Raw genomic sequence first — 19086 nt, 5'->3', positions numbered from 1 at the left:
AGAAAAATCTGAACAAATGTTGAACACAAACTACACAAGGAGAAAAAAATACCCACTTGTTCCTCTGCTACAAGCAGAGGATGCGTTGATTCTTCACCAACAGAGGGGAGGCGTGCACTTCCAACAGAAGGATGCCTGCTGGAAGGATGCGATGAAGCATCTCCAAAAGATGGATATCTGGGATAGCCATTAGGTAAACTTTGTGCATTGAACCCAGGAGCTGATTCAATTAGAAAATAAACAAAACCACATTAGAATAGAACATTTAACTGTATCCAAGTATAACGCATTTTATACGTTAATCTTCAACTTTCAGAAGAAATAAAAATATGTAAAATAGTTAAATAGTCACAAGGTGGATTTGCTGGGGAACTGCAGAACGGAACATCCCAGTACTTATATAAGCTAAATACCACATTATATTCAGGTATGTTGTTTGCCATTATAGCAATACTTACTGGTAGGTGTTCGAGGGGTTCTTGGAGCTTCCAACTCAGTTTGATGGTTATTCCTTTCTACTACTGGTTCTTCTACCACATTTATACTATTATTCTGCATTATCTCTTGCAACATATTAAATAGCTCTTCTGCACGGGCACATTTAAAAGCAAAGATTCCTACAAATACACAAGAAAAAGAAATCTAAATAATTCACAAAAAGCATAACGTACAATATATATAACTTTCAAGCAAAATAACTGGAATCCACATTAAAAACACCTGTTAAGAAAGGGAAAAAGGTTAGGAACTTTTATTGCAGCAAAAACACACACAAATACAGTGAAATCCTTTCAAGTGTGTTTCAACGTGGAACAGAAATTGGTTCCATTAAAAGCAAAACTAAGTTTTGGGGGCTAAATGAGGGGTAAAAAGGAAAAGAAACACAGGATGCCTACAAAAAAACCCTAAATGAAATCACCATGATGCTACAAGATCACATTTGTTAAACCAGATTTCTATGAAATTGCTACATACCTGTACAAGGGGAAAGAAGAATTTAAACACTGCAAAAATAGTTAAGTTTCTTTAAGAAGATTAAATGTAAAGCCAGTAGGACAAACTGCATGAAACAGACAGTAACAAACCAATTGGCTTTGGCTAAAGGGATAGACACAGAGCACAAAGTCAGCAGCAATACCGTGTGTTTGACGTGTGTATTGTGCCGCTTTGCCTTTGAACAGCAGGGAGCACCCCAACTTACCCTCACCAGCAAACTTGCAGCTTTGGGTTATTCTTCCATTGAAAGCATGAAGTTAAAGTTGACATGCTTGTTACACATGGGTGCAGGTCCTCTTATTTATTTATTTTTTAATGAGTATCTCAATCTTCGCTAAAAACCACCTGGCTATACTGCAGCCTCTGTCAGTGCAATAATGCAACATGCAGGCAATTACTATCACCATGTATTTATTGATGGACACAGAACTGCAAAAGTAGTACCAGAAATGCTCCATGTGGCAGAAGCTGACAAACCTCACAGGGAATACACCAAATGGGCTGAGAGGAATGTCTGTCAACAATCAATATTCAGCTGGTGCAGTCAATAAGTTCCATGCTTGCAATAAAACAGCTGTAGAGCTGCTTCTACTACATTGTTCCCTAACAAACGAGCCAGTTCAAATTCAATAGCCTGCATTTTATTTTTGCTGTACTTCCAAAAAAAATTTGCACCGGATACTTAAACCTCAACAGACCAAAACCAATAATAATAACAAATCTAAGAAATAAACAACAAGAACAGTGACTAGTACAATTGGTAAAAATGGCAGAGCAGTATTCTTCAGTACTTAATATTATGTAAGGAAGGCAAGAAACAAAAGAGGGAAGAAAGGGTTGCTGCTCACAAAGTCTACTTAATCTTCTCTTGAAAAGCAAACGAAATTGAAAGGGTAGAGAGAGTTGTAGAGTCAGTGAAAAAGCTTGCAGACCTGGTAAGTGGCTGTGGAAAAGAACCTCCAAAATATCACTTTCAATTGAGTTTTATTAGTATCTACTTCATATATTTAAATGAAGCAGTGAATTAAACCTGCAAAAATCCATTTAAGTGCATTTTTTCAAACCAAAGTTCACACTTTTTTCCTCAGAAGTTTGGAAGTTCAGTTTAATGCACAGTATTCTGTAACATTTAAAAGCATCTCAATTTCTCACTAGGAGCTGAATCAAGAATGCCTTCTAATCTCTTACTGTAAATTAATTGTCTGCCCTCACCGCTGCTTTGACAATGAAGTTTGACCAAGTTTGGTTAGGATCAAGTTTGTTATTGTTCCTAACTTAATAGTGAATTTAAAAAATATTTTGCCGTTGCTAAATAACGTGATTTACAAGAGATACAACCAGATGCTGAAAATCCCTAAGAAAATAAGAACTCAAATAACACACTAGATCAATACACGAGAATTCCAAGTACACAGAGCTGCATCACAGCATGAAGATGCAAAACAAGGCTCAGACCTCAGCCCAATACAGCTATTCCTCCATCAGGGCCTGCTGTTACAAACAGCAACAGAAAAGCCTGTCTTGGCCAAGATGGGGGTGATCTGAGGGCTGGAAAGGCAACTAACTTTTTCCTGACTAAAGGCACACAGATGATAAGTCGGCATAGCTGGAGTTTCCAGTCTTCATATAAAATTTGAAAAGAATTAAGAACTATGTCACTGATACAAATGAAAGCGATATTAGTTTCAAGAAGAGGATGAAACAAAGGTGTGATGCTGAAGACGATGAAAATAAGGTAAGCATAACCAGCTCACTCCGGCGTTTCAGACTCTTACTCCAATGGCAGGGAAACTTCCCTGTGAAAACCTTCTAAACTGACCAGAGCTATCAACCCCAAAACACCAAGTGCTCCAGAACAAAAACTCAAGAACTCCAGAACAACTCAAATCCTCATTTTACCATAAGCCCATTCCACTTACTTTTTTTTCCAGGAACTGCATCCACGTATAAAACTATGTCCATTATAACCATTGTCAAAAGGCAGGGATTAAACAAGTCGTCAGCTATCAAATACACTTCTGAAAATCTCCTTATACAAAAATTCAACATACCTTGTCCAGTTTGACACCTTCTACCACTTTCAAAAGAGAAAAGATTTGAGTCGTAGCCATAGCGACGGAGACAGAGGTAGTGCCATTTTACGGAGTCCCTTTTACGGGTGTACAAAATTAGTTCTGTGTCTGTAAGTTCCATTATGCCAGAACCCAGCTCATTACCATCATCATCCACATTAATAACCTACAGAAAAGAAGTTAAATAACATTAGGTAAGTAACTGAGCACCAATACTACTATTATCATCTTAATGTTTCCCTAATGCATCTATCTGCTCCATCATAAGAGCTGTGATCCTTTAGGTAAAGTTTAAGAGAAAAAAACTCACCAAACCAGTTCCTTTGCTCTTCCAACCCAGAATTAAAATTACACATATTTTAAAAGCAACATTAGTGAGAATATAAAACATTATCGCAAAATCTGTGGTGATACTTAAAATAGAAGAGATTTAAGGTTAATGAGGTTTCAAACTGACACTACGTACACATTCTAGTATTTACACGGGGATATCTCAGATAATTAAATCTTTCAAAGTCTCATTTCTAAAAAAATTATTTACTCTGTCATGTAACCCCACTTACAGCTGAGAAAAGCACTGAGAAGAGGCTATAAGATGAAGCTTCCTTCACATACCTGTAGGGCCTTGCACTGTGCTCAGACTGTTTTAGATTGTTTTGTCTGTCACTGTAATGTCAACAAATAATTCACATATCCTATGGTTATCTTATGTGAAAACACGATACATTTAGAGCTTATATGCTGATTCCTTCTGCTCTTCCACCAGTTTGAGGTGGTCTGCTTCTTTTATGGAATTCTGACACTGTACTTTCCCCCAAAGGTATTTTATCTCGCAATGCTGCCTGTAGCGGAATTCTTTCTTATTCAGTAAAAAGGTTACAAAGAGCTCCCTATTGTACCAATTAATTTTACCCCTTAAAGAGGCATTTTTGACTTGAAATCTAGTCAGTTAAAAAGAATTAGAAAAGTTTCATCTGACACTGAGGCTTATGACAAATTGCTTCATTTTGCAAATTACATTCTTTCATCTCTCCCCCCTGCTGCTAAATCAGGGAACCACACAAACAATAGAGAAAATCTACCAGGAGAAAAAGAGGAACTTGTTGCACAAAGTGATGTCAAATACATTAAAAAAAAAAAAAAAACACCCCAAGGCGACAGAAAAATATTTTATCCTTCAGCTTTTTGTACTGATAATATTAAACGTTTCCAGAAATTCCCATTGTTTTAAAGCTCATTTCAGTGTTGCCCGAAGGCAACGTATGAATCATTTTTCACTATGGAAGCTCTACATTCCTTTGCCAACTTGGAGAGAAAGTTCAGAGCACAGAAGCAGATCTGAGTTGTGTGACAATGCAAAGGTATGTTTACTTAAAGGCACTCATTTCAGTAGCTTGTTGTTGTTAAGCACATGAACAAGCGTTCACAAGCTTGTAAATTCCAGCAAGACAAGGGATAGAAGCACACATACATGAAGCTTATTTAAGTTAAGGAAAACAAAAGTTCTCCAAATGATATGATTCACAGTGATATTCAAGTAAAATCCACAGTCCTATAATATTTCATTGCTGACCCCACTTCCAGGTTTATTATCACACTTACCCAGTTATGTCTCATACTCTACTCACATGGTCCATAACCTCCTGGAAGTAATGGTGTTTAACTGGGCTCTACAAAGTGCATGGAGTTGTACCAAAAACATGAGGCTGCTTCTCCACCCTTAAGACCAAAAGTCAGCCTATCTACAGAATTTCTGTCACTGCTGCTAAGAAAAGGTTTTCAAAGGGGCAAGATAAACCTGTAGCCACAGATACCTGCAGGTCTGCAATGCTTTGACCCATCAGGTAGTTCTGTTTTCATTTATGTATTTCTCATCACATACCTACTCCACAAGGAAGCAAGAAAACAATTGACAGCATGCTACATCAGGTGCTTACCTTAAACTTGTTTCGATGGTTATCTGGGACAGTTTCTTTATCTGGACAGCTACAGCAGCTACCCATGACTTCTTTAGAAGACCATGTGATCTCTGAAGTAAAAATTAACAAATCACAACCAAACCCAATGTGATCATTTACATGAGCACCATCAACAGAACAACCCAATATAATTCAATTATATTCAATTACAATTTTTCACAATGAATTTTGCTGTCATAATTAATAAAAGTCTACAACTTCTTTATAAGAATTAAATTAGATTTAGCCTCATGGAGTGACTACACTATGCCATGGAAGTCCTACCAGTAACTGAAGTTGAGGCTACTACCAAGCAGACCCAATGGACTGTCACCTTAATTAATCACCTTAATATGGATGGTATAATATGACTACATGTGGCATTCTCTGCAATCACCATAAAGGTAACTCAATAGTAAACTCAACAGACAATTCAAAGAAATTAACTGCAGTATAACTGAGTAAACATAGTAAAAAAATACAAGAAACTGAAGTAAATGTAATTTGCGAAAAATCTATAGGGTTGCAAATAATGACACAGCATAAGAAGATACCTGAAGTACATCTACCACATCTCAAGAAAGAAAGGGGATGTAATCAAGCAATAATCACACAAGCTTGTTACTTTGTCCCCAATATATTCCAATATATCCAATACTAAAACTTCAGAGTACCCAAAACCATAATGCTGTTTCAAAGCAGAAATGGGAGAACTAAAGCAGCGAGGAAGAAATCGAACAGCTATGGAACCATCACAGTTAAAATCACTCACCTAGATTTGGCCATTAATATTCCCGGCTTCTGTTGCGGCATCAGGGCTTCTGTCATACTTCAAAGTGTCATGCTGTCTTGTCACAGAACTAATCATTTGACCTAGAACTAGAAAAGTACATTAAAAAATGTTATTTTTCTCATTTCTAGATAAGTAAACTAACAAAATACACAATATTTTATTTAAGCAACATTACATGAAGCCAGGTCTTCATGGCTACACTGATTCTAAAGTGGAGACTTAGATATATTCTCATCTCTTATAAATTTCCTAAGCATTTCAGTACCATCTGGTCTTGGAAGAAAATAATCCTGTATTGCTCTCTATAGGATAGCCTGTCACACTGGGGACTCCAACCACTCTTTGCCCAATTTATAGGGCAGGAATAATACAAAACTCCTATTATACTTGTCTTACAAAACCAAACCACAGCAGACAAACAGAGAAACACACACAGCTCATTCTGCTTAAGTCTCTTGCTTATCTCCCGAACATATACAAATTCCAACATGTATGGCTAACACATCACCCTTTCCTCTGCACCCCTCATGATTCTTGCTCCATTATATTAATCATAAATTGCTTTCATTCATTGGTTGTTAATACAAATTTTTGGAAAGACACAAGGGACAATCACTGAACATTCCTTATTATTATTCCCCTCCCTACATATGAGGGGAAAATAACACCTGCTGAAAAACAGTGTTTTGTAATAACATTTGATGGATATGTCTGTTTGTGTACGTAACACAAAGGTTCTCCCCTGTGCCCAAGTAATAATCAGTTTCAGTAACTCACAGCAAGTCATATACCCTTAATATATTATATTTGCCCTTTAGCCATATGCCTTCTTGATCTTCAGTTGTATTCAAGACCAAACCCTCTGCAAAACACATGGGCACTGTTTCACTTATGGCCCTACCCAATCAGCTGTACATAAGTTTTTCTTGCCAGGTTCGATTTCTCTTGGCTTGGCACACCAAACCATCTCAGCAGAGCACGTCTCCGAGCTACTTGTGGTCACAGGGACCACCTCACCCACCTCTGTCCAGTTTTTATGGAACTCAGCCCTTTCACCAATTACCAGGCTTTTCTTTAGCAAATTCCTTGCTAAAACTTGCAGAAAGGGAAAGAAATGGCACGTGAGAGAAAAAAAACAACCCATCCTCTCTGATGGACACTGATGCATCTCACAGGTAGACACAACAGGTATTCCCAACACATTTATTAGGGCACTGTAAGGAAGAAGTGCCAGGAAAGACAAAGGAAGACTGCACTTATCTACACCTTGTTAAAAGGAGTGAAAAATAGGAACCATTACAGCTCCAGAAAGATTTATTTGTGGGATTACTAACCTAAAACACGTCGATGATTCAATACTCGAAGGGAACTTACACCCAGGAGGGGAGTAAACTCTTGGAAAGGGCTGACAATAGCAGGACATGGGGAAATGGATCCAAGTTGAAGGAGGGAAGATTTAGGTTGGATGTTAGGGGGAAGTTCTTCACTAGGAGAGTGGTTGGGCCCTGGAACAGGCTGCCCAGGGAGGTTGTGGATGCCCCGTCCTTGGAGGTGTTCAAGACCAGGTTGGACGGGGCCCTGGGCAACCTGATCTAGTAAAGGTGTATGTTTGGTGGCCCTGCCAGGCAGGGGGGTTGGAACTACATGATGCTTGAGGTCCCTTCCAACCCGGGTCATTCTGTGATTCTGTGATGACAAAACAGAGGTGTCCTGGCTGGAAACTCATCTCCTGCAAGGACTCTCTTCAATTGAAAGAGTATCCTTTTAAACCCATGAGCTACTCCCCCCAACCCCCACTGCCCGATCCTCTGCATATTGCTCTCAGTCAGACCCACAGGCAGGGAGTAAAGTACACAACTAAAGCAGATGAACATGATTTTTAGGGGTTTTTTTCATACCACAAAATTTCAGTTAAAAAAAGACTATGATCAGGGTTTTTCCTTCTCCTCCAGAAGTCTTTGGTAATGTTTGGATTACAGCTAAGCTATATATAACCTCCTTATGGTATCATTTTTGCCTGTAACATTCTAAATTGCATAATTTGGAAGACAATGTCTATTTCTTATATCTCAAAGCATCAGCATTCATTGTTTTCAAGGGCCTTGTCTATTAAAAATAAATTGAAAGAACAGTCCCAACAAGTAGAACACACAACACCCCTGTGCTTTTATTTCCTACTCTTATTCAAAATACACGCTTTAAAAATGGAATTAAAAAAATAAAGGTATTATCAAATCCCTACATCAAACATCAGTTTCTATGGAAACGTTGTGTGCTATGACAAAAAAACAACACCCTGCAAGTTTTGGAGGCATACTAAAATCATAAAGTCATTCAGAGATGAGTGTATCAATGCCAGCGGTATTTCACCTTTTCCATTCATTTAAAGGATTCCATTTAGCACACTATGTGGAATAATCACTGATTTGAAAAATACCATTTTAAAAACACGAAATACAGTACAAACTGATGCTGGCACATCTGGCATTTCATATTTCTCTTGCCTTCAGTAACAATGCACAGATGAAACTCTCAGCTCAAATTCTGCCAGTTCTTAAAGCATTCCCCAAAATGTGTTCTGTAATCATCCTATAGTGTTAGCCAAAATTTACCTGAACCTGAAACAAGTTGGCCAGGAGAGCTTTATCAAAGAATCACAGAAATGGCTTGGGTTGGAAGGGACTTAAAGGATCACCAAGTTCTAATCCCAGCATCGCAGGCAGGGTTGTCAGCTGCTAGATCAAGTACTAGATCAGATTGCCCAGGGCCCCATCCAACCTGCCCTTGAACACCTCCAGAAATGGGGCATCTACAACCTCTCTGGGCAGCCTCACCACTCCTCTCAGTAAAGAACTTCCCTCGACATCTAATCTAAACCTCCCTTCCTTTAGTTTAAAGCCATGGTGCAACAGTGGCAAAAGTTGCACTTTGTTTGCCCAAACGTTTTCTGACAGAACCTGAAGCCTACAAACTCAGTTCCTTTGAAAGCCAGCAACATCACTGAACTCAAAGCTGCTTTATCTTCTCTACACGACTTTTTTAATCAAAATGGAAGGCACTGAAGACAGCAGGCAGACTAACAGAAAGACCAACTTACCCTGTAGGAGGACTGCTAGTGAGTAAAATAAGAATTGTTCTATCATCATTTCATTCCTTCCAGCAGATAGGTGAAGGAGGCTGAAATGGTATTGCAATGAGTCCTATGGAGTTTTGCTGACAGTCGAATCTGCCCATCTCAGAACTGGGTAGCAGAACAGCTTCAGTGCATAACTGACTTATCTGATGTGGCAAATTCTATGTCTTCAGAGTTGTGATGTAATCCACGGTGGCAAATTCTATATGATTTAAGAATCCTGGTATCCTACTTAAAACTTAAAATAGCCCATACTGTGACCTTCTATTTATTTTGGCTACCATATATTCACTACCACGAAGCCAAGTTCTTTCAATTGGAAAACAAAACTTCAGTCTCTGGAACACGGGACTCCCACGTCCCAGACCTCACATGCACACAAGAAATGTAGCATCAAAATAAAGCATTTGCCCTGAACTAGTGATTACATACTGTGGTCAGCTCCCAGAGACTTGTTCCCCTAACAGTCACAGAATGGATGTCTTCACTTTGTAATTACTTGGGAAAAATAAAAGATTTCTGTAAATCAGCAAAGACTGACTAATTCACTTTCATGTTTGGAGACAGAACAGACATAAGAGGTGTCAGAGCTGGAACACAGTCCCGTGGAAACACAACAGTTTTAAGGGATATGAGTGCTTAACAGAACTATAAGAAACCTTGCCTCCCCATGCACTGCCATCCTTCCCATCAGCTCTGCTCTCTCAGATGCCCTGGTTGACTCTGGCCCCTCAGTCTGACTACAGTAACATGACTCATCCCCATGTTGTGAACATATTGCAAAGAGATGGTGTTTTAGCAGTAAAGCAAACTGCACTAAGGTCAAACTTAATCTCTGCTCTTCATCCATCTGGAGGTGATAATTAAGAAAATTAATACTGCAGCTACGTGAGTAGCAGGATGAAAAGGCAGCAGCACTCACTAGTAAAAATACTGGCAGGATGAAACAACAACAGCACTAACAAACCATAACAGTGTTAAAGACTACAACGAAGCAGATCCAAGAAGAGAAACATGCTGAGAAAGAGCTTGGTGCCACTGGTGGCAATTATGGAAAACAAACTATGAATGGTAGAGGTGAAGCTGCAGAATCTGGTTTATAGCTCTGTTTATGCTGACAGGTGGAGTTCTGCCTCAAGATCTTTATTAAACGTTGCTCCTGCAAGCCGCGCTTGGAGCCCTCCTTGAAGGCGAGGTTAGGAGGGCTGGTAGGGATCACACCAACTGCCCACACTCACCCACCAGGGCCCTGCCCTTGGCAGCACTCCTTTGTAAAAATGAAGTTTAAAGACCAGCTCAAAGAGCTGGGTGAGAAGAGCACAGAGAATTGCAGCAGGTAACCATGCCACGCTAATGACACATCTAAGGCTTGCCTTTGCAACAGGAATCCTACCCCTGTCCACCTAGTTCTAGTGTAACGCTTTGAGAATACATTCCCTTTTCCTGACATAGGGCACTCTGTATTTTGGCCCACCCGAATGTGACATAAGATAATCACATCTATGGACTCTGTTGATCAAACAGATCCTGTGGGTGGGGATCCTGGGCAGCCTGAGCTGGTGGGTGGCAACCAGCCCACAGCGGGAGTTTAAAACTGGATCATCTTTTGGCCCTTCCCAATCTAAGCCAATCTACGATTCTATGAACAATTAAGTTAAGAAACGGGCCTTATGCAAAAGGGAGAATCAAGCTTCATTCTTGAAAAGGATGCATGGCTTGAAAGTGTTGAAATAGTGAGTCAGCTCACCAGCATTTAACCACAAATGCCTTCTAAAACCTGAAGCCCATAGTTCTTGCCAATTCTTCAAAGCCAACAAAGTGCCAACTCCAGTAATTAAGCGGCACTGAGTTTATATTTTGCAATATTATAATCTCTGAAATACTGTTCATTCAAGCACTTCAGGAAAGGTTAAGTTTTGCTTTTATGGTTTTGGACATGTTTTGCACACAAGTCTTCTAATTCAACATAACGCTAAAAAACCTGCAAGGTCTGTCTTTCCAAAATTAAAAGCAGACATAGTAAGTATAGCAAGAATATGGACAATGGACTTTAAAATACCACACAAAAACTCCAAATGCTATGTAAGGAAAATGAACTGATTTGGTTTACAGCCAGCAACAGGCAAGCTTCTCCTTGCCTATTCATTTTACTAGCATCTGATGGCTACATTGAGTGTCTATTTTCTCTTGAAAATGTTTAATTCAGACACTGCTGAAGATGTCAGTGCACTGTCACCACTGTTAGACATGACTGTGACAAAGCAGCATCGCTTGAAAACTGCATCAATTCCACAATGGGATCTTTTCTTTACCTGGGGCTAACACCTCCCAAATTTACCTTCCATCACTTACATACATCTTCATTCTGATTAATCTCTTATAGGGCTGCCCATAAACATATGGGCACCTCTCAGGAGGCCAAGCTCCTGCTGTCAGGAGGCTACAGGAGAACACAAGACAGAGGAACTGCCACGTGCCCTCGTGCTTGCTGCCAGCCACAGGTGAATGCTTACTCTCATCCATCCCCGTGGTGAGCTGCTTCGTGGAGCAAAAGGCCAGTTGAAAATATATTTTTGGAAAGTTATGTTTCAGCAAGTTTAGCTTCCTGAGCTGCCTCCCTGCTGGCCTGGTGACAGAGCTGGCAAAACAGAGGGGAGGCAGGAATGTGCAGGGAGAGCAAGGCTACGGCGAGCTGCTCTCTGAGCTCAGACCCAAATCTCAGCTCTGTCAGCACTATGAGACCAGAGATAAAACGTCCTTCTGCCCTCTTCCAGCTAACAATGTACATCATCTCTGCCTAAATGCAAGTGAAATACCATTTGCTGCTACTGAGAATTAAAATACAAACAAAAAACTACCAAGGAAACCACTTACCCACCTACGTTTCAGCTGTCTCAGGCTGCACTTGGTAGAAACACTTCTGTAGTTACCCATCACTCCCACACACCAATATTTCACTCGTAGCTGATCTGGGTTAAAAATAATCATTATTTTCCTTGCTGGGTTGTTCCTCATGTGGACCAGCTTCCTAATCAGGTTCACCACACGAGCACACAAACACAAGGAAGGGGGTGGCACCGTTTATACCAACAGCACCACAAACAGAAACACTCCTGATACCACACCCACAGATACACCTTTGTAGTTACTCTGCGCTGCAATTAAGTTATCAATCATACCTCGCTATCAGTGTAAAGGCACGGGAACATGGATGAACTTGATTTAAGCAGGCTTTTTAACATGATTTTAACAGGGAACATTAATAGCTGCAACAAGCAAAACGGATACCAGCCCAACCCAACAGCCTTCTGTAGGGCGACAGGTAACTTCATTTACATCATTTAAAACAGCCAGCTTGCTGCTTCAGGGTATTACAAATCCACCCAAAGCATGACAGGAAAACATCTACAGCACCGTGATTTTGTGGATGAAAACTTGGGCCTCTAACAAAGCAGTGGTTCGTTAGAAAACACAGGATGTAAAATGTTTTGGCACAAAGCATTAATAAAATACACATAAAGTAAAGCTTCCTGGCACTTACTTTGTGGAAAAAAAATAAGTTGCTTGATTCTAAGAACTAGGTTTGTATTTTAACTTAAATTTATATGATTCAGCTACACAAAGCAGACTTCAACTATAAAGGAATGAAAGGAGAACAAATAATTCACACAGAAAACTTACAAACTCCTTTCTAGAGTTACCCCTGAGGTGAAAGCTCAGAGCAGTAAAACATCTACCCAAAGCACTGACTTCCCTCATTATGTTTCTCTACTCCGGCTTACCAGCGCTTGTGCAGTCAGCTACCCATCTTAACAAGGAGCTGTTTGAAATACAGTAAGCTGCTTTTAGTAGCGCTGATACTCAACCTCCTGTAAAGTAGTTAAAGAATCTTCTCAGACCCTAGAACATAATTCAGCTGCTCAGGAAAGCCTGGGAACAATACGCAAGCCGTCGAGCAAAACCCCAAACCAGCTTTTTTTGGTGTGTTTCATTGGCTTTCTGGACACAAGATACAGGGGAATGGTTTCCAATCAAGAGTCTAAAATAAAACACATTACCATGATATTTTTGAGGAACTACGGCATATGCATTTTACAATGAATGCTCCATTACCTGAGACCTGTGCTGTTTTGTGAAGGAACGTGGCAATGATTTTTGAGGTGCTATCAAGGGAGGAGTGGGATACTGCCAGGTATCCGAGTAAGTTCATTACAGATGGATTAAGATGAGATTTTATATATATATATATAATATATATCTCATATATATCTCATCTCAATCCTGAGCATAATATATAATATATAATATATAACATATATATCATATATGTATATATATAAAATCTCATCTTAATCCTGAGCAGCTGAATAATATATATATATATATGGTTTACACTTCAAGAGAAGATAACTGTTTAGAACCTTTGAGAATGAGAAATCTGTTTCAAAAGACATTAAGTATTTAAAAAAAGAAAACACCAAACACAATAAATACATGGTAATTAATGTGTGCAATAAACTGACAAGAAAACTGGTGGAGCTTTGATCTCTTGAGCAGCTTGAAAATCGAGCTTGGATACTTTTCTGGAGTATGTTATTTAGGTAGAAAGTTAACTGGTTTCAATTCAGGAGTAAATGGGTGAGATGTAATAGCTTATCTGAACAAAATGAAGTCAGAGCAGGTTCTCTGTTTTAGCCTTAAGCAACGTATGACTAAGAATAAATGCTGGCACTGAGAAGTAAAAACAAAACAGAAGAGTAAGCCTTTCTCCACTACTCAAAGATCTCTGAAAGCAAGCACAGAGTAAAATCTAAATCTGAACCCTATGTTCCTCCCAAGAGGAACATTTCAGCATATTATCCCATTACTAGTAATACTGATATAAGGTACAGAAATGACTGAGCATCCTAAAACACGGAACCATGAAAATAATAGGAATGAACGTGTGTGGTTGCAAAGCATCTTTGGACAGAAAAAAAATCAAAATATTTGTTACATAACAAAGCTACAAAGTCTGAAGTGTAAAGTGTAAGATTTCATTAACATAACTGGTATTTTTGATCTACTGTCTTTGATAAGGAGTTTCACATCTCTTCAGTATGCTGTTAAGAAGAAATTTTCCAGAAGCACACAGATCAGGTAACAATATCACAAGACACTTGGTTGAAATCTGATTCCTAAAGCATGGTTACCAAAAGGAGTCTCCTTCTTTTCAGTCTGCCTTGGGACTTTCCTTCTCTTTCATCTTTCCTATGGCATCCCATCTCCAGCCACAGGGACCACCACTGGAAAACACTCTGAAAGCAACAAGCATCCCATTGGTACCAAATGTGAGGTTTTACTAATCAGCAGGCTAATGAGCATCACCACACTCCACTTACAGCCTCTTCTTAGCACAGAAGGCCAACTGGATGGAGCCACACAACACCCCCAGATGAAAGGACCAGGCACAGACACACCAACGCTTGACTACCTGCTTCCCACTCATTCCCTTGTCTTTGTTCACTAATCCCTAGCCCACAAACACACCCAGGAAATCACTAACATCACAGCTGTTGAAATACAGTCATTCATAGGGTACATGTATTTTCCCTATTTTGTGTGTCAATCTTATCCTTATACACAACTGTACGATTTATGTTCCCTACAGTTTACCCTTAATTTCAGTACAGACAGTTACGAGTTTATGCATGCAATCCTATACTTAAACAGAGGTTTTATTTGATATCCTACTCCACATAACTCCTTAAACCCCACAGTTGTAAAGAGATATCAAACATGTGGCTAATGGGAACAGACTTGGAAATGGAGATATTCACAACCTCTTAGTAAACCTAACCTAGGTAAAGCTTCCTAGTGAAATGCAGCTGTACCTTCTTTACAGTCCACTTCGTTTCCCAACCTTTTAGTGCAAATGGTCCACAATAGTAAAAGAGTCAAGATTATAAAATGTAATGGACAAAAACCCTGAAGGCATTCTAAAGACATACTGTGCCAAGGAGTAGTTATATATATATATAAATAAAAAATAAAATAATCACAGAATCATAGAAACACTGAAGTTGGAAAAGACCTACAGAATCATCCAGTCCAACCTTCCACCAATAGTCCTCACTAAACCATGTTCCTAAGCACAACATCTAAACATTCCTTGAACACCTCCAGGGTCCGTGACTCCACCACCTCCCTGGGCAGCCAATTCCTAAGCATCTCATCAAAAAGCCTTTGACAATTCCCCTCTATGAGGGGAATCTATGAGAACCACCACAAAGATTTCACGTTGACCTAAGAAGGGGGAAAAAAGCAATGCCCCAAATGGTCAGGCAATATAACAATATCATGGGCATCGATACTCTGTGCATCTTTTCCCAATGAGTTTACCCACACATATGATATATGTTGAATAATATCAAAACAATTATAAAATACCAGATGTTTCCATAAATGCATAATTTTTCCAATCTTACGCTACATCTTCAGCTACCAATAACTGATGTGTTCAAATTCAATGTATTTATCTTTAATTGTTCCTGCTTCTTTTCTTCATTCAGAAAAAAAAAGCAATACAAATAGCAAAACCAGATGTTATAATGTGATTAACATCACAAGCTCGCCTGGCGACTCAGTGCAAAACATGGGTTTTCTGTTGTCATTAAGGACAGTTCTAGGGAGAATTGAGAAACAAAATTCCTGTGGACATCTGTGTCTAAGACCACCCTTTAGCAAAACTAGAAGTCAGCATTAAGAATTTCAGTTTTGTGTAACAAGCAGCCTATCATTCTGAACTTACCAGTGAAAAGAACGCCCAAATAAATTAGTATCTTAATCTATTCTGCACATCAAAGCAACAGTGCTAATCTAGGCAGACACAACAGGAGCAGGCTGAATGTAACCAAAAGCACACCTATTTTATCAGTAGCAACAAGTAGTTGTATGAAAAGGAGCTACTGAGCTTAAGAGTAAAGAAATACTCTTACAAGCAAATACTCATAAGGGTCATATTTAATGTCAAATATTTTAACATTGCAGGCAGGTATCTTTAAGAACCACTGGAATTGCGAACCACACACTCAATGCAAAGCTTCTGAAAGCTTAAATATTAATTATTATTAAATTAAATATTACATTTTAAAATTTCAGGAGCCACATTATCTTAAACCTGCCCCAGCAGCCACACCTATGTATGTGTGGTATGAGAGTGACTGGAAGCTGGGGAGAAGGATGTACAAAGCTCCAGTTTACTCAAGAAATTCAGCTGCGTTGTATTACAGAATCACAGAATGGCCCGGGTTGGAAGGGACCTCAAGGATCATGTAGTTCCAACCCCCCTGCCTGGCAGGGCCACCAAACATACACCTTTACTAGATCAGGTTGCCCAGGGCCCCGTCCAACCTGGTCTTGAACACCTCCAAGGACGGGGCATCCACAACCTCCCTGGGCAGCCTGTTCCAGGGCCTAACCACTCTCCTAGTGAAGAACTTATTCATACCTCCTTTCTACTATTAGTAGTACCTTGGCACTTTAAGCAGAGATTTTGGTATTAGTTACGCAAAGGGAACAACTAAGACCGCTGTGTACCTTTAAAAAAAGCCAAAAGAGTGAATACTGCTAATCAAAACAATTGTGTAATGCTCACTGAGCACCGCAGATTAAATGCTGGGCTACTGCATCAACTTTCACACTGCCAATCCCCGATTGCTCCTCTGAAAACAAACCAACAAAACAACAACAAAAAAATGCCAATTTCTTACTGCTCTTGTGAAATCTTGGACAGTTCAAATCATGACTCACGACCAGTATTTAAGTATTGCGTCCCATTTAACTGCTCATGTTTGACATGAAAGCCCAGAAAAATGCCAAAAGGAATGGTCTTTAAAAATCTGTAATTCTCTACTAGAACCAGAGTAACTTTAATCCTGAGCACCCCAATGACCTCATGGATAAGAAGGCTCCACTACCACCAAGCAAGAGGTGATAGGGTGCAAGTGGAAGGGTGGACCATGCAGCCTAAGGAGAAGTCATGCATTTTTGCCTGTCTACTGGTCATATTTCCATTGTTTTAACGTGGCCATGAAAACAGATTCATTATCATGTAATGAAATACTACAGGGATCTGCTAAAATACATCATCTCGTGTACCACTTTTATAGACGCCCATGGAACACCTACGGAAGAAGAAATAGAGCTGCAGCCTCTGAAGCTGCTCCCTTTCAACTTATTTCATGCAAAGGTAAGCTGATATAAAAATACAGTTACGTGTGCAAAGTATAATCTCAAAAACACTCAAACCTGTTTAAATGTTGGGTAAAATAAGGCTTTTTTAAAAAGCATAATAGTTCAGTTTCAAGATAAACAACAGTATTGGTATGACTCACAAATCTAAACTTATACAAGCAGTGTGCTGCCATTCTGCAACTCCTAGCAGTGCAATTTCTAACACCCACTGACAGCGGTTCAAGTATCAAAAATTCTGCAGAAATTTCAGCAGTCCCTAAATATTTAGGAACAGGAATGGCAGCCATCTACCCAGCGAGGATTTTGTTTTTAAAAGAAAATAAAACCACACTTACTCCTACAACTTTAAAATAAGGACATCAAACTTCACTTGCGCATACAAGTTAAGATTAAAGTGCTGACACTTTAAGTCATTTCATCTGACTAACCGAAGTCAATCCTATCACCTTTTGAAAAGTCAACACAGGTGTGAAGCATCCGTACCAGCTCCAGCACCGCCACACTCAGCAGTTAATTCCATTTCATAAACACACAGCATGATATCTCTGGAAATCTGTGATTTGAAGACATTAGTGTCTCCCTTCCCCACATGATCTTTGTACATGCTCAATCAGCGTTAAGGTTAATTTCAAGTAAGACCATAAGCTTCAAGCCTTCACATTAAGTAACGCATTTTGTCCTGGCAGCAAGTCTGATTTCTAATGGCTTCTCTCACCTTAAAATTAATATCCAGTAAACTAGAGGGGCAGCAGCATGTTTTATAAGCTTATTACGCTACTTAGTATTTCAAGTTAAAAGGGTATCTTTGAAATGATAACTAAGTATTGTTCAAAAATATTTTGGCAGTGGCACAGAATCTCCAAAGAATGGCCCAAGCTTTAACTCAATTATCCTTTTACAAGAATTGTGGTTTGAGAAAACACAACAGCTTCATAAACATAATAATCACTAAGCTTAATAGCCTTTGGCAACTATGTTCCAAAGCGAGTTTGGGTATTCCAAGATAAACCATGAAAATGCGAGTCTCAGGCTGCACAAGCAAACAAAACACTTCTGTCAAAGCAACACATTATATCTAGCAATGACTGAATTAGTCAATAGGAACACTGCAGAAACTGCAACCCAAAATCTGCAAAAGCTACTTTATGTTCTAGAATAGAAATAGAAAATAAGTGGAGAAAAGCTGGAACTGCAGAAGCAGTGTGAAATAATCATGACGTTACTTTACAGGGCATGTTCATCTCAGATATTCTATCCATTTATTGCAACTCCTTCTGCACTGGAAGACACTCCCTCCCAAACAAAGCACAGAAGTTACTTAACACTGCATAAGAACATTGCAGAAATGGGGAATTTAGAACTCAGAAAGCTGATACCTAGATACACACTAAGAGACAAACTTTACTATGCAGACTTTAGAAGTAATAGATGATAGTAAACGGGTTCAACTAACTCAGGCACTCCAAATGCAGAACATGCTGATTCCTAGTCCCCTTTTATTATTGGGTCCCACTCAATCCTTTATATCCTTCCACTGCACTACCTTCCCAAGCTCCTACAATGTCTGGTTCTACTCCTGCATCAGATGAGTTTCCTGTAAGGTCTGTAACACAGCTCTTACTCATTCTGATGCATGCTTTGATTCTGTTGTACAACTTCGCATCAATTATTGAACTCTTCATATAGATCCGAGATTACAAACCTGACATCCCTAGGCCCTTTCAAACAAACAACCCATTTATGCTGACTAGCTGAAAGTGCAGATTCATTTCTGCACATTACTCCATAAACTGCAGTATGAGAAAAGTGTATTTTATAATTCAAATATAAATACTACTTAAGCGCCTGGAAGAATGAACATTACACAAAGTATATGTTTCACTGGAAGGAAAAAGGACT

General features: G+C 39.2%; 1 protein-coding gene across 1 annotated transcript in view; it reads right to left on the bottom strand.

The window, feature by feature from the left end:
* Positions 1-19086, bottom strand: part of FRS2 (fibroblast growth factor receptor substrate 2) — a 42168-nt gene that overhangs the window by 9009 nt on the left and 14073 nt on the right. The window contains exons 2-6 of the mRNA XM_015856144.3: positions 5799-5905; positions 5006-5097; positions 3048-3234; positions 459-617; positions 57-220 (exon numbers count right to left, since the gene is read on the bottom strand). Coding sequence (XP_015711630.1) covers positions 57-220; positions 459-617; positions 3048-3234; positions 5006-5071 — 576 coding nt within the window. The 5' untranslated portion in view covers positions 5072-5097; positions 5799-5905. The remainder of the gene's footprint in view (positions 1-56; positions 221-458; positions 618-3047; positions 3235-5005; positions 5098-5798; positions 5906-19086) is intronic.

The sequence above is a fragment of the Coturnix japonica genome, chromosome 1 (assembly GCF_054131305.1).
Source record: "Coturnix japonica strain WE chromosome 1, WE-NBRP24, whole genome shotgun sequence".
Taxonomy (NCBI): domain Eukaryota; kingdom Metazoa; phylum Chordata; class Aves; order Galliformes; family Phasianidae; genus Coturnix; species Coturnix japonica.
The sequence above is the reverse complement of the archived record's forward strand: the minus strand, read 5'-3'. Positions and strand labels throughout refer to the sequence as shown.